The sequence below is a fragment of the Apis florea genome, unplaced genomic scaffold (genome assembly GCF_048593485.1).
Source record: "Apis florea isolate Af1SG1 unplaced genomic scaffold, ASM4859348v1 contig_3158_pilon, whole genome shotgun sequence".
NCBI lineage: Eukaryota > Metazoa > Arthropoda > Insecta > Hymenoptera > Apidae > Apis > Apis florea.
The window spans coordinates 4845320-4860393 of NW_028256713.1; the positions used below are offsets into that span (position 1 = coordinate 4845320).

General features: G+C 37.8%; 1 protein-coding gene across 1 annotated transcript in view; it reads right to left on the reverse strand.

The window, feature by feature from the left end:
* The window catches only part of dpy (fibrillin-like protein dumpy), a 109504-nt gene that overhangs the window by 28090 nt on the left and 66340 nt on the right, over nucleotides 1–15074 (reverse strand). The window contains exons 77-111 of the mRNA XM_086909689.1: nucleotides 14621–14944; nucleotides 14179–14484; nucleotides 13788–14096; nucleotides 13394–13711; nucleotides 12985–13308; nucleotides 12580–12888; nucleotides 12179–12496; nucleotides 11718–12029; nucleotides 11351–11650; nucleotides 10691–11008; nucleotides 10283–10612; nucleotides 9888–10193; nucleotides 9461–9787; nucleotides 9085–9387; nucleotides 8715–9020; nucleotides 8318–8638; nucleotides 7927–8241; nucleotides 7332–7646; nucleotides 6929–7252; nucleotides 6542–6847; nucleotides 6160–6465; nucleotides 5755–6072; nucleotides 5354–5674; nucleotides 4976–5290; nucleotides 4562–4897; nucleotides 3978–4280; nucleotides 3589–3894; nucleotides 3198–3515; nucleotides 2743–3063; nucleotides 2178–2489; nucleotides 1753–2085; nucleotides 1374–1676; nucleotides 987–1292; nucleotides 597–914; nucleotides 28–351 (exon numbers count right to left, since the gene is read on the reverse strand). Of these exons, the coding sequence (XP_086765815.1) occupies nucleotides 28–351; nucleotides 597–914; nucleotides 987–1292; nucleotides 1374–1676; nucleotides 1753–2085; nucleotides 2178–2489; nucleotides 2743–3063; nucleotides 3198–3515; nucleotides 3589–3894; nucleotides 3978–4280; nucleotides 4562–4897; nucleotides 4976–5290; nucleotides 5354–5674; nucleotides 5755–6072; nucleotides 6160–6465; nucleotides 6542–6847; nucleotides 6929–7252; nucleotides 7332–7646; nucleotides 7927–8241; nucleotides 8318–8638; nucleotides 8715–9020; nucleotides 9085–9387; nucleotides 9461–9787; nucleotides 9888–10193; nucleotides 10283–10612; nucleotides 10691–11008; nucleotides 11351–11650; nucleotides 11718–12029; nucleotides 12179–12496; nucleotides 12580–12888; nucleotides 12985–13308; nucleotides 13394–13711; nucleotides 13788–14096; nucleotides 14179–14484; nucleotides 14621–14944 (11031 nt within the window). The remainder of the gene's footprint in view (nucleotides 1–27; nucleotides 352–596; nucleotides 915–986; nucleotides 1293–1373; nucleotides 1677–1752; nucleotides 2086–2177; nucleotides 2490–2742; nucleotides 3064–3197; nucleotides 3516–3588; nucleotides 3895–3977; nucleotides 4281–4561; nucleotides 4898–4975; nucleotides 5291–5353; nucleotides 5675–5754; nucleotides 6073–6159; nucleotides 6466–6541; nucleotides 6848–6928; nucleotides 7253–7331; nucleotides 7647–7926; nucleotides 8242–8317; nucleotides 8639–8714; nucleotides 9021–9084; nucleotides 9388–9460; nucleotides 9788–9887; nucleotides 10194–10282; nucleotides 10613–10690; nucleotides 11009–11350; nucleotides 11651–11717; nucleotides 12030–12178; nucleotides 12497–12579; nucleotides 12889–12984; nucleotides 13309–13393; nucleotides 13712–13787; nucleotides 14097–14178; nucleotides 14485–14620; nucleotides 14945–15074) is intronic.

Here is a 15074-nt window from a genome sequence, read left to right on the forward strand (position 1 = left end):
AGAAAGTTAAGAGCAACCTGGACTTACCAATAGGTTGGATAGAACAATATTGATAGGGATCACCGGTATAACCAGAGAAACAGGTGCAAGAACCTCGATGATTGATTACGCGGCATTCTGCATTGGTTCCACACGTTCCTGGACACGGATCGACACATTTTGAATTAATACAGGCACGAGTGGGTGAACAATCGGAGTCTAGAATACATTCTGGCCTGCACCCTTCGTACGGATTTCCTATGTAGCCCGAGAGACACGCGCAAGAGCCTACGTTGTTTCTTTCGGTGCATCTCGCATTAGGCCCGCAAGGAGAGGGTAAGCATGGATTTACTTTTATCGATGTATCCTCGACTAAAATTGTAATGAATGTTGTCAATTAATTCTCTTTAATAGAAATTTCCAACTGTTAATTTAAATTTTTAGATAATAAATTATTAGATGGCTGCAAAAAAATTTTCTAAAATTTTTTAAATATTATATTTTGATTGAAATAATAACATTTAATTGATGATGACTTTATTTTAAATATATTTTATATTTTTTTGCAATAATCTAATAATATTAATAAAAATTTCAAGTAAATTTGGAAAGCTTACTGGGCTTAATAAAGCATTGCATGAATGGATCACCGGTATAACCGGTTTCGCAATAGCACATAGGCGTGTGACTGACAGTACGACATTGTGCATTCTCTCCACATGAACCAATACAAGGATCTTTACATTTTTGGTTCACACAAGCTTGATAACTCGGACACTCGCTATTGCTGATACACTCAGGTCTGCAATTCGGTGGAGAACCGATAAAATCAGGTAAACATATGCAGGAAGATGAATTTTCTGATATTTGACACTGAGCATTGGGTCCACAAGGTGAAGGTTGGCAAACGTTTATCGGTTCTGGTGGAACTGATGCTACAAATTTCATTAAAATATTGAAACTGAATCTTTTTAGAGTATTCGTATGATAATTAAAAGAAAACTTACGAAGTAAAAAACATCTAACGAATGGATCACCCGTGAATCCTTCAGGACAATGACAAATAGGATTACGATTTGCAACTGTGCAACGAGCTTCCAAACCACACGAACCGATGCAAGGATTTCTACACTTCTGATTTGTGCAAATTTCATTTGGTGGACATTCAGAGCTAATTATACACTCTGGACGACAATTCGGTGGATTTCCTAAATAACCTGACACGCAACTGCAAATTGCTTGGCCATTATTCGATCGACATTGACTGTTAGGTCCGCAAGGTGACGGACTGCACGGATTGGATGGAACATTGGCTATCGAAATATAACAATTTGTGAAAAGTTTGATCAATTAATTTTTTTCATCAAATTTAACAGAAAATTATGATAAAATACCTATAGCAGGACGACAGAATGCAAATGCATTTCCTTCGAAACCAGGTGGACAGCTGCACATTGGTACATGATTAACTACATTACAAATTGCATCATTGGCACACGTTCCAATGCAAGGATCCTCGCATTTATTTCTCATGCAAGCTTTGTCTCTAGGGCAATCATTGTTAAGTACACATTCTGGTCGACAACCAATAGTCGAATCTTCGTAATAATTGGGCAGACAAGAACAAATTCCATTGTCGCATTGAGTGTTAGGTCCACAGGGAGATGGATTACATAAATCTGTCTCTACTGGTTCAGCTAATATAAAGAATTTAATTTCAATCTAATTGATCCATATCAACTGAAGAAATTTTTTTAGAAAATGAATACTTACGAGGTTTCACTTGTTGACTACATTGATTAAAAGGATCGCCAGTGTACCCTTCGATACATGAACACATAGGAACGTGATTGAATACAGTACACAGAGCATTAAAACCACATGAACCTGGACAGGGATCTTTACATCTTTCTCGGATACATGCTTGGTTACTAGGACACTCAGAATTGATCGTACATTCTGGTCTGCAATTTGGTGGACTGCCACGATAGTTTAACAAACAAGTGCAAGCTGGAGTTTGACCTACATTCTGGCAAATTGCATTAGGTCCACATGGTGATGGCAAACACGGGTCTCTTTGCACTGTTAGTGCAGTTTCTGGAGGAACTTTTAAAAATATAACCAATGAATTTAAAAAATACTTATTATAGAATAATATACTAATTTTTTCTAATAATATAGAAATATTTATTTCGTACCAGGAGCACGGAAACAGGCAGTGAAAGGATCTCCAGTGTATCCATTGTTGCAGAAACAAATAGGACTATGATTAATAATCCTACAATTGGCATTCACGCCACACGAATTGGGACATGGATCTATGCATTTCTGATTAACGCAGGCTCGTGTCAGAGAGCATTCAGTGCTAACTACACATTCTGGTCTGCAATTAGGTGGACTGCCAAGGTAAGATGATTTACAAGAACAGACTGCTTGATTATTGTTTACGCGACATTCGCTATTTGGCCCACAAGGTGAAGGATTGCAAGGATTCACTATCACATCTTCTTCTAGAATATAATAGGAGAATGATAGATTTGGAAAATGAAATTAAGTGATGTAGATTTTTAAATGAGTATGATAGTTAAAGTATTTAAAAATATATAGAATATTCAGATGACATAGAAGATACATTTTTAAAAATTTCAGAGAATAATAGATTTTACATGATATTCAATGAAATCAAATAAAATATTCTTTGATTTTTCTTTAATATCTACATCATTTGAATTTCTCAAAAAAATAAATATAATCAATCCTTACGTTTCATTGGACTCAAATTGCAATATCTAAATGGGTCTCCCGTATATCCCTGTATACAAATGCATACTGGCAAATGATTCACAACATTGCACATGGCATTCGGACCACAAGTGCCTGGACAAGGATCCTGGCATTTGGATCTTATGCATGCAAGATTCGCTGTACAATCTGAATTCACGACGCATTCTGGTCTGCAACCCTCGTAAGGGTTTCCTATGTAATCAGGCAAGCAAGAGCAAGCACCTGCATTTCCTGATTCTTTACAAATCGCGTTCGCGCCACATGGTGTTGGTATACAAGGTGAAGGTCTTTCTTCAACAACTATAAATGTATAAAATCAAATAAAATTGAAAAAAAAAATTTATAAAAACAAAAACTTAAAGATCTTGTGAATTAAAAATCATAAAAAATTCTACTTCTAGTATTAAAAATAAAATCGAATGGGACAAACTTACTTTGAAGGGGACTGCATTGAACAAAAGGATCTCCAGTGAATCCTGTACGACAAGAGCAAATCGGAGTATGACTGAACACGCTGCACTCAGCATTAGCTCCGCATAAATCAGGACATGGATCTTTGCATTTCTGATTAATACAAGCTTGTCGAGTTGAACACTCGCTATTGCTAACACATTCTGGTCTACAATTTGGCGGGGATCCCGTGAATTCTGGCAAACACGAGCATGAGGGTGCTTGATTCATAATTTGACATTGAGCATTTGGACCGCAAGGTGATGGGTAACACGGATTGATCGGTTCTGGAGATGTTTCGACTGTGAAACGAATTCAGTAAAAATAATAAAAAAAGACTTTAAACGATATTTTGTTTAATGACTAATATCTTACCTATAACAGTACAAGCAGCGAAAGGATCACCACTCAAACCTTGAGGACACCTGCAAATGGGATTATGATTGACCACGGAGCATTCTGCTCTTACACCACAACTTCCGGGACAAGGATCTCTGCATTTCTGATTGACACAAGCTTTGGAAAGCTCGCAATCTGAACTAACGACACATTCTGGTCGACAAGTAGGTGGATTGCCCATGAAACCTTCTATACATTTGCAAACTGCGATTCCATTTACTTCTTGACAATGACTATTCGGTCCACAAGGTGATGGAGTGCAAGGGTTTTGTATTGTATCTTCTAATGAAAAGAAGAATGTAAATTTAATATCTTCAATTTTAAATTTTATGGAAATTAATGAAGGAAGATTTAACATATTGTACCCTGAACTGGAGAACAGGAAACAAAAGCGTTTCCGGACATGCCAATAGGACAGTTACACATGGGAATGTGATTAATCGTCTGGCATTGTGCGTTCTGTCCACAAGTTCCTATACATGGATCTATGCATTTGTTTCTTATACATGCTCTGTCACGAGCACAGTCAGTATTCATCACACATTCTGGTCGACAACCACTATAAGGATCACCTTGGAATTCCGGAAGACACGTGCAAGAACCATCGCGACAAAGCGCATTTGCTCCACATGGTGAAGGATTGCAAGGATCTAACACTGGTTCTTCGGCTATGTGTAAGTTGAAGTTGTTAATAATAGTTATATAAGATAGATATATTATATAAGATAGATATATATTATATAAGAATAGTTATATAAAAGTTTAAAAGCATATTCTTGATGATTTCAGATATTTTTGAATTTTTGAATAAGAAATGGAAAGAATATAATCAGAATGTAATAATTTTTGATTATTTTAAAAAATTGTAAAGTAAAATTACTCAAATTTAAATTTTATTCTGAAATCATTCTATGAATAGCCAATTTCAAATTCAAAAAAGAATTCTTACATATAAATGGTTTCGGAATACAGCTGCTAAATGGATCTCCAGTATATCCTTCAAGACAAGAACAAATCGGGACATGATTAACAACAGTGCATTGTGCACCAACACCACATGATCCTGGACAAGGATCAGAGCACTTTTCGCGAATACAAGCGAGTGCAGACAAACATTCTGCGTTTATAGTACACTCTGGTCTGCAATTTGGTGGAACACCGATATAAGATGGCGAACAAGAACAAGAGGGATTTCCTCCAATATTTCGACACTGTGAGTATGGACCACAAGGAGATGGAAGACAAGGATCTTGTTGCACAGGTATTAAAGACTCTGGTGGTGGACCTACAGAATTCAAGAAAAATAATTAGATAAAGTTATAAAAATTTTTTTTTAAAATAAATCCAAAACGATAATACGAACGTGGAACAGGAAAACAGATAGTGAAAGCATCTCCGGTAAATCCTTGTTGGCAAGAACAGATAGGATTACGATTGATAACTCTGCAAACCGCGTTTCTTCCACAAGGATCAGGACAAGGATCGATGCACTTCTGATTTACGCAAACTCGATCAAAAGAACATTCTGCGCTAGCCACGCATTCTGGCCTACATCCTGGTGGAGAATCACGGAATTCAGGCAAGCACGAGCACACTGCCTGTCCATTGTTCTCTTTACAGACACTGTTTGCTCCACAAGGTGATGGTTGACAAGGATTTTTCACAGTCGGTGAAGTGACTGTTTTGAACAAAAAGTTTTCATAAAATCTTTGTCTGTAAGAGATATTTTTTCTTCACGTACCTATCTCTTCTTCTCTACAAAATCTGAAAGGATCTCCGGTAAATCTAGGCAAGCAATTACAAGTAGCCACATGATTAATCACTTGACAAACTGCATTCTGACCACATGTACCGGGACAAGGATCCTCGCATTTAAATTGAACACAATTCTTGCTTGGTACACAATCTGAATTTAACACACATTCCGGCCGACAGCCTTCATAGGGATTACCTATATAGCTTGGCAAACAAGAGCATGATCCTGCTCCGTTTCGTTCCTTACAGATTGCATTTGCTCCACAAGGAGATGGTACACAGGGTTGAGGAATGTACATTGGAATAACTAAAAAGTTTGATAATTAATTTATTAATTTGAATATCGTTTTGAAAAAAAAGATATGGAAAAGAGAACGAAATTCTTACGTTGTTGCAAGACACACTGAGTGAATGGATCTCCAGTGTATCCTGAGGAACATGTGCACATTGGTGTGTGAGATACTGTGTTGCATATAGCATTTTCACCACAGGAACCTGGACAAGGGTCCCTACATTTCTGGTTGATGCATGCTAAGTTACTTGGACACTCGTTATTACTTATGCATTCTGGTCTACAATTAGGTGATGAACCAGTGAATTCTGGCAAACAAGAACACGATGGAGAATTATTGATAACTTGACATTGCGCATTTGGACCACAAGGAGATGGTTCACAAGGATTCTGTTGCGGTGGTACTTCTAATGCTAAAATAAAAATTCAATTTTAATAATGCTTTTTAAGATATTCATTGATATTTGACTGTAAGTAATCAATTTTTTAAATATTCTCACGTTTCTCAATACACTTGACAAATGGATCACCAGTCATTGTAACAGAGCAACTGCAAATCGGATTATGATTGACTACTTGACAAATTGCTCTGATTCCACATGATCCGATACACGGATTATTGCATTTTTGATTTATACAAGCTTCTGTGGGTCCACAATCTGTGCTCACTACACATTCTGGTCTACAAGTCGGTGGAATACCAACGAAACCAGGAATGCAAGTGCACACAGCTTGCTCGTTCACTTCTCTACACTGACTATTCGGTCCGCAAGGTGATGGGTTACATGGATTCGTCACAAGAGGATCTGATTGATAGAAAAGAAGAATCGATTAATCCTTGTAGATTTTTTTATGATTTTAATTTTCTTATGATTATTATACCTCTGAATGGATTACAGAAAACAAATGCATTGCCTGTCATTCCAGCAGGACAACTACACATTGGTACGTGATTGTACACGTTGCAAACTGCATTTTGGCCACAAGTACCGATACAAGGATCAACACATTTGTTACGTAGACAAGTTTGAGTCAAAGGACAATCTGTATTAAGAACACATTCTGGTCGACAACCTAAATAAGGATCGCCCTGATATTTTGCCAAACACGTACAAACACCATTATTGCACTGCGCATTTGGACCACAAGGTGATGGATTGCACGGATCTTCAGGAACTGTTTCAACGGCTAACAATTATCATTAAAATTTAATTAACTATCTAATCAAGAGAATATTTTTATCATGATGTTTATTAAAACAATTCTTACGTGGAGCAGGAGAACAGTTGCTGAAAGGATCACCAGTGAATCCCTCCAGACATGTACAAACCGGAACATGATTGAAAACCGTACATTGTGAGGATAAACCACAAGATCCAGGACAAGGATCAGTGCATTTCTGTCTGATGCACGCTCTATCACTTGGACAATCCGAGTTTACGGTACATTCTGGCCTACAATTCGGTGGACTACCGAAATAATTAGCTAAACAGGAACAAGAAGGGGCGCCACCGATATCTCGACATTCAGAATATGGTCCGCAGGGGGATGGTACACAGGGATTCTGAGGTAGATCAGGTAACATTGGTTGAGCTATGCAATTAACAATTGTTAAATGAATATTTTCTAGAGAAAAAGAAATATCGAAAAAAAGAGAGAGAGAGAGACTCACTTGGAAGAGAGAAACATCTAGTGAACGGATTTCCAGTGTTTCCTTCTTTGCAGGTACAAATTGGACTGTGATTTACGACTAGACAGTTAGTGTTTTGTCCACAAGGTCGTGGACAAGGATTCACACATTTCTGATTCATGCAGGCTCTATTCGAGGGGCAATCTGAGCTCACGACACATTCTGGACGGCACGAGGGAGGATTTCCAGTGTACTCTGGTAGGCAAGAACATACCGCGTTACCGGAAACCACGCGGCATTGACTATTCGGCCCGCAGGGCGATGGAATACACGGGTTTGTCTCATCTTCGGATTTGTCTGAGAAATATGAATGATTTAAATTGAAATATTGCGATTATATAATAATTTTAATCCTTAGTGTTTCAAATTGGGTAACTTGGGTCTTCCATAAGTTTAATAATTTTGATAAACATTTCCTTCAATTAAATTATTTTAACGTTAGAAAATATTTAATAAAGTTCAATATTAATCTTGGTATAGAATTTGAGAAAATTTCATGGCGGGATAATGGACCCTGTTTGCTTTCTAAGGATCAAAATATATAATATTTACTTCACTTGTATTATATATACATTACCAGGTTCTCTCATAAGTTGACAATATCTAAACGGATCACCCGTGAAACCAGGTACACAAGTGCAAGTTGGCGAATGATTAATCACTTGACAAATAGCATCCTGTCCACACGTTCCAGGACAAGGATTTTGACACTTGTTTCTTATGCAGGCAAGATTCGAGGGACAGTCTGAACTAACAGTGCACTCTGGTCGACATCCTTCGTATGGATTGCCAATATATTCAGGCAAACAGGCACAAGATCCCACTCTATTTTGTTCTTTGCAAATAGCGTTCGAACCGCAGGGCGATGGTGTGCAAGGGGAAGTTGGTATCGCTACACGATAAAATAAAATAGATGTAAAACAAATCAATCTACGAATCAAAATTAAATAAGCGTTTAGATCTCTTACATTCTTGGAATGAAACGCATTGCGTGAACGGGTCACCCGTATATCCAATGGAACAAACACACATGGGTGTGTGACTGACTACACGACAGTCTGCATTCTCTCCGCAGGAACCAGGGCATGGATCTTTGCATTTTTGATTTATACAAGCGTGATGTGTCAAACATTCGCTATTACTGACACATTCCGGACGACAATTTGGTGGAGAGTTAATAAATCCTGGTAAACAGGTGCAAGATGGCGAATCATTTATTACTTGGCACAGAGCGTTAGGACCACATGGTGATGGCTTGCATACGTTTATAATTTCTGGTTTGGTTTCCACTAAAATTTTATAATTCGATTAGATTGATGAATATGTGAGGTGATTCTATTTGAAAATTTAAAAAAAAATCCTTACTGATAGGATTGCACCTGAGGAACGGATCTCCGGAAAATCCTGCAGGACAACTGCATATGGGATTATGATTAATGACCTGACACTGTGCTTGGATGCCACAGGTTCCCACACATGGATTTACACATTTTAGATTACTACATGCTTCATTTCTGGAGCAATCTGAGCTAACTACGCATTCTGGTCTACAAGATGGAGGACTTCCTATGTAACCAGATACGCAAGAGCAGACTGCTTGGCCATTTATCGAACGACATTGACTATTCTGACCACATGGGGATGGATTACAGGGCGTTGTTGGAGCTACATCTAAAGAATATTGGTAATAAATATTGTTTTGATAGAATTTTGATCCTTACTCGATTTTATCTACCTTGAATTGGGGAACAGAGTATGAAAGCATTGCCACTCATGCTTGAAGGACAACTGCACATAGGAATATGATTGAAGACATTGCATATGGCATTTTGTCCACAAGTGTTGACACAAGGATCAGTGCATTTATTATGAACACAAGCTTGATTCGTGGGACAATCCGTATTGAGAACACACTCGGGTCTACATCCTCTATAGGGATCTCCTCTATATTCAGCTAAACAAGTACAAATGCCATTGTTACACTCTGTATTTGGTCCACAGGGTGATGGATTGCAAGGATCTTCAGAAATTGTTGGTTCTAAAAGTTAGAAATATAAAATGACTGATATGAAATATTTTATAAAATTGGATGTGAAAGATTAATGCCTCACGTGGTAGTGGTTTAGGATAACAGTTTGTAAATGGATCTCCAGTATAACCTTCGATGCAACTACAAACTGGTACATGATTCATTACGGTACACTGAGCAAAAGTACCACAAGAACCAGGACAAGGATCTTTGCATTTCTCTCTCATACAGGCTTGATTAAGAGAACAATCAGAGTTCACTGTACATTCTGGACGACAATTTGGAGGGCTTCCTATAAAGTTTGGTAAACAGGAACAAGAAGATATGCCATTGCTATCGCGACATTCTGCGTTTGGACCACAAGGCGATGGAATGCATGGATTAAATGGTACCGGAACTGGTAGAGATTCTAAAAATAATAGACAAAATATCCCAAAGAAATTAGAATCTTTTGTTTAAATGAATAATAAGATTAAAAGTTTTAAGATATTCAAAAAAATTTCTCTCACCTGGCATAGGGAAACAACGACTGAATGGGTCACCGGTATATTTTTGTCTACAGGCACAGATAGGACTATGGTGAATAACATTGCATTCTGCGTTGGTGCCGCATGGTCCAGGACAAGGGTTTATGCATTTCTGATTAATACAGGCTAAATTCGATGGGCATTCTGCACTGACTACACATTCTGGTCGACATCCAGGAGGTGAACCAGTAAATTCTGGTAGACAAGAACAAACTGCCTGATCATTAATTACTTGGCATTTACTATTCGGTCCACAGGGCGATGGAGAACATGGATCTTTCTTATCTTCTATTATTAAAAGAATAGGACTTATGAAAATTTTGAATATTAAATTAAAAAAATAAATCAAAAGAAAATTAAACGAAGAATCTGTTTACCAAATTGTGTTGTAATCAATTGACAGAATTGATAAGGCTGACCAGTGTAACCGGGGAAACAATTACATTGTGGTAAATGATTGACAACCTGGCACTCGGCATTCATGTCACAAGCACCAGGACAAGGATCCTGACACTTAGAACGAATACAAGCGCGAGTAGATACGCAATCAGAATTCATGATACATTCTGGTCGACAACCTTCATAAGGATTGCCTATATAATCGGGTAAACAAGAACATGAACCAACTCCACTTTGTTCTTTGCAAACAGCATTTGAACCACAGGGTGATGGAGTGCATGGAGTAGAAACAGTCGATTGTATGTCAGCTAAAATTCGAAAGAAATAAATTTTACTATTCAAAACTAAAATCAATTTATCTTCAAAATATCTATAGAATGTCTTACTCTTTTTCAAAGTACACTGAATAAATGGATCGCCTTCATAACCGATCAAACACACGCACATGGCAGTATGGCTTACTACGCGACACTCAGTATTAGATCCACAGGATTCAGCACAAGGATCTTTACATTTGTTGTTCACACACGCTAAGTTGCTAGCGCATTCATTGTTACTAATACATTCTGGTTTACAATTAGGTGGTGATCCGACAAATTCAGGCATACAAGAGCAGGAAGGTGAATCGTTTATTGTCTGACAGATCGCATTGGGTCCGCATGGTGATGGTTGACACGGATTAATAGGTAATTCTGGCCTTTCAACTGAAACGAAGACGAATTTTTCATTACGAGAACCTATATGATTAAAATTAACACATTCAATATGATTGATATCATGAATATTTTCCTATTTACATATAATGGATGACATGACATTCACATAATGGATTTTTGTTTGTAAGAAATGTAAGAAGTGCAAAAAAATTTGCATGTATTCAATTTGCTAGTTTTTTAATTATATTTAATATTTCGTTTACTGATTGTTTATATATACAATTTTTTGTACATTTGAAAAAATCAAAATCTATTTATCACCAAAAATTTTCTTCGATTTTTAGTACTATATTGAATGTGTTAACTTATCGATGATCAAATTATGCTCACTTTTAGGTTCGCATCTCACAAAAGGATCGCCTGTGAAACCGGCTGGACAATTACAAATTGGATTATGATTAATCACTTGACACTTAGCCATGACACCGCATGAACCAGCGCAAGGATTTATACATTTTTGATTGCTGCACGCCTGATTTTTTGGACAATCTGAACTCACGGTGCACTCTGGTCTACAGGAAGGAGGTGTTCCTATAAAACTGGGCACACAAGAACATACTGCTTGCTCGTTTATCACGCGACAGATACTGTTGGATCCACAGGGTGAAGGATTACAGGGATCTTCGGGGCCTAAAATTGATGATATTGAAAAAAAAGAATCCTTGAATTCTAATATAATTAACGAATCGACACATACCTCTACTTGGACGACAAGAAAGAAAAGCGTTTCCTGTCATTCCAGGCAAGCAGCTGCACATAGGAATATGATTGTATACGTTGCACTGTGCATTTTCACCACAAGTTCCGGGACATGGATCTACGCATTTATTGCGAATGCAAGCTCGAGATAAAGGACAATCGTTGTTAAGGATGCATTCTGGTCGACAACCTATATAAGGATCTCCTTGGTAGTCTGAGAGACAAGTGCAGCTACCATCTGTGCATATCGCGTTTGGACCGCAAGGGGAGGGGTTGCAAGGATCTACAGGTCTTGATGGTTCTTCCATCGCTAAATTATTAAAAAATATTTTTAAAGAAATTCTAATGACAAATACGAATTTAATAATATAAAGAAAGGGAGGAAAATTGTATAATCTTGATTATAAATATGAAAAAGAAAATTGAAAAGTCAATTAAATTTTTCAGAAAATTTCTTACGTTTAAGATAACAATTATTGAAAGGATCTCCCGTGAATTCTTCCGGACATGTGCAAGCTGGTGTATGATTAATCACGTTACAGATAGCTGATAATCCACAGGAACCTGGACAAGGATCTCTACATTTCTCGTTTATGCAAGCCTGATTACTAGCACATTCAGAATTGATAGTACATTCGGGTCTACAATTTGGTGGACTACCGATATAGGATTTAAGACAAGAACAGGATGGCGCACCACCAATATCGCGACATTCTGCGTATGGTCCACAGGGTGAAGGTACACAGGGATTTTGAACAACCGGACCAGGTGCAAGTTCTAAAAGAATTTCATATTAAAAGCTAAAACACGAATTATCACACGTATAAAAAAATAAAAATAGAGTTATTCATTTGTCTTACGTGGCACAGGGAAACATCTACTGAAAGGATCTCCAGTGAATCCTTGCTTGCAACTACATATGGGACTATGATTGAGTACCATACAATTAGTATTCGATCCACAAGGCTGAGGGCAAGGATTTATACATTTATTGTTCATGCAAGCTCTGTTCAATGGACATTCTGAACTCATTACACATTCTGGTCGACATCCTGGAGGACTTCCAATGTATTCTGGTAGACAAGTACAGACAGGTTGATTGTTCATGGCGCGACACTGACTGTTTGGTCCACAGGGGGATGGATTGCAAGGCTCTCTTAGAATTAGTTCTAATTTCAAAAGATTCGAAGACAAGATTTAATTTCTTTTTTTTAATTTGAATGTTTATATTTGAATTGATATGTGATATGAAAATTTGTAATTACCCGTTTGAACAATGGGATTGCAATATCTAAAAGGATCACCAGTGAATCCAGGTATACAAGTACATGCTGGTGAATGATTGATCACTTGACAAATTGCATTTTGACCACAAGTTCCTGGACAAGGATCTTGGCATTTAGAACGTATGCAAGCCATATTCGAGACACAATCAGAGTTGACAGTACACTCTGGACGACATCCTTCGTAAGGATTTCCGATATAGTCTGATAAACATGTACAAGAACCTGCTCCGGATTGCTCTTTGCATATCGCGTTTGCTCCACAGGGTGACGGTGTACAGGGTGACTCGTTTTCGATAAGAATGGCTACGATAATATGCGTTGCATTCACATTGATTCTAATAATTTAAATAGTATTTTTAACCGTATATGATGAACAATAAATGCTTACGTTTTTGAATCACACACTGAGTGAAAGGATCTCCGGTATATCCATTCAAGCAGACACACATAGGAGTGTGGCTAACAACACGACAGTCTGTGTTCGATCCACAAGCACCAGGACATGGATCTCGACATTTTTGTTTCATGCAAGCAAGGTGGGAAGCACACTCGCTGTTACTAACACATTCAGGTTTACAATTCGGTGGTGATCCAATAAATTCTGGCAAACACGTGCAAGAAGGTGAATCGTTCACCACGCGACATTGAGCGTTTGGTCCACAAGGAGATGGTTGACAAGGGTTGACGGACTCAGGAGGTGTTTCAACTAATAAATAAAATTTTCAATTTAAGACTAGACTAATATTCAACAAAAAGATTAATTCATCGTGAATATTCCTTACTTATAGGATCACATCTGGTAAAAGGATCTCCAGAGTACCTTGGAAGACAGCTACAAATAGGATTATGATTCACCACCTGACATTGGGTTCTCAAACCACAAGTACCAGTACAAGGGTCGATACATTTCTGATTATTACAAGCCAGATTTCGTGGACAATCTGAACTGACCACGCACTCTGGTCTGCAAGATGGCGGAGCTCCCAGATATCCCTGAACGCAAGAACAAATCGCTTGTTGATTCACAACACGACACTGACTATTGGGTCCGCAAGGAGATGGTCTACAAAGATCTACTGCTCCAAGTGGTTCTAAGAAGAAGTATCGAATTATATAAATCGAAAAAAGGATTAAAATGAAATTAAGTAAAATAGAATGTATTGGGATATGCACCTTTCAAAACGATACATAGGACGAAAGCATTTCCAGACATTCCACTAGGACAACTGCACATAGGAACATGGTTGTATACATTGCAAATTGCATTTTGTCCACAAGTGCCTACACAAGGATCGATACATTTGTTGCGAACACAAGCTCTATTCTGAGGACAATCGTTATTTAACACGCATTCAGGGCGACAGAGTTCGTACGGGTTTCCACGATACTCGGGAAGGCAAGTGCAGATACCATTATTGCATTCTGCGTTCGGGCCACAAGGTGAAGGATTGCAAAGATCTGACGGAACATCTTTTATCGCTGTAAAATCATTGCAATAATCTATCGAATTAATTCGAAAAAATTATTCAATTTCCAGATAAATTAAAATATCAAAAAATAAATAGAAAAAAATATATGAAAATACGTTCTCTGAATTGTGAAAGAAAAATCTTACGTTCAGGTGGTAATGGTTGACAGCTGTTAAATGGATCACCGGTGAAATCTTCGGGACAAGAGCACGCAGGGGTATGATGGATTACGTTGCAAATAGCGCCGAATCCGCAAGAGCCAAGACATGGATCACTGCATTTTTCGTTCATGCATGCTCGATTGCTAGGACAATCGGGATTTATGGTGCACTCTGGTCTACAATTCGGCGGACTGCCCATGTAATTTGGCAAACAGGAACAAGAAGGAGAACCTCCGATATCACGGCACTCTGAATTCGGGCCACAAGGGGATGGTACACAAGGGTTTTCAATTAAGGTTGGTGATGGTTCTGAAAAGAATTTTTCTTATGTTTCTTTTGGTTTAGTAATCACTTTTTCATCCCCTGTTAAGTATTAGAGAATCTTCTACTTGAGCAATTAATTTGGGGTAGTTTTAATCTGGTTATATATCTTTCATTT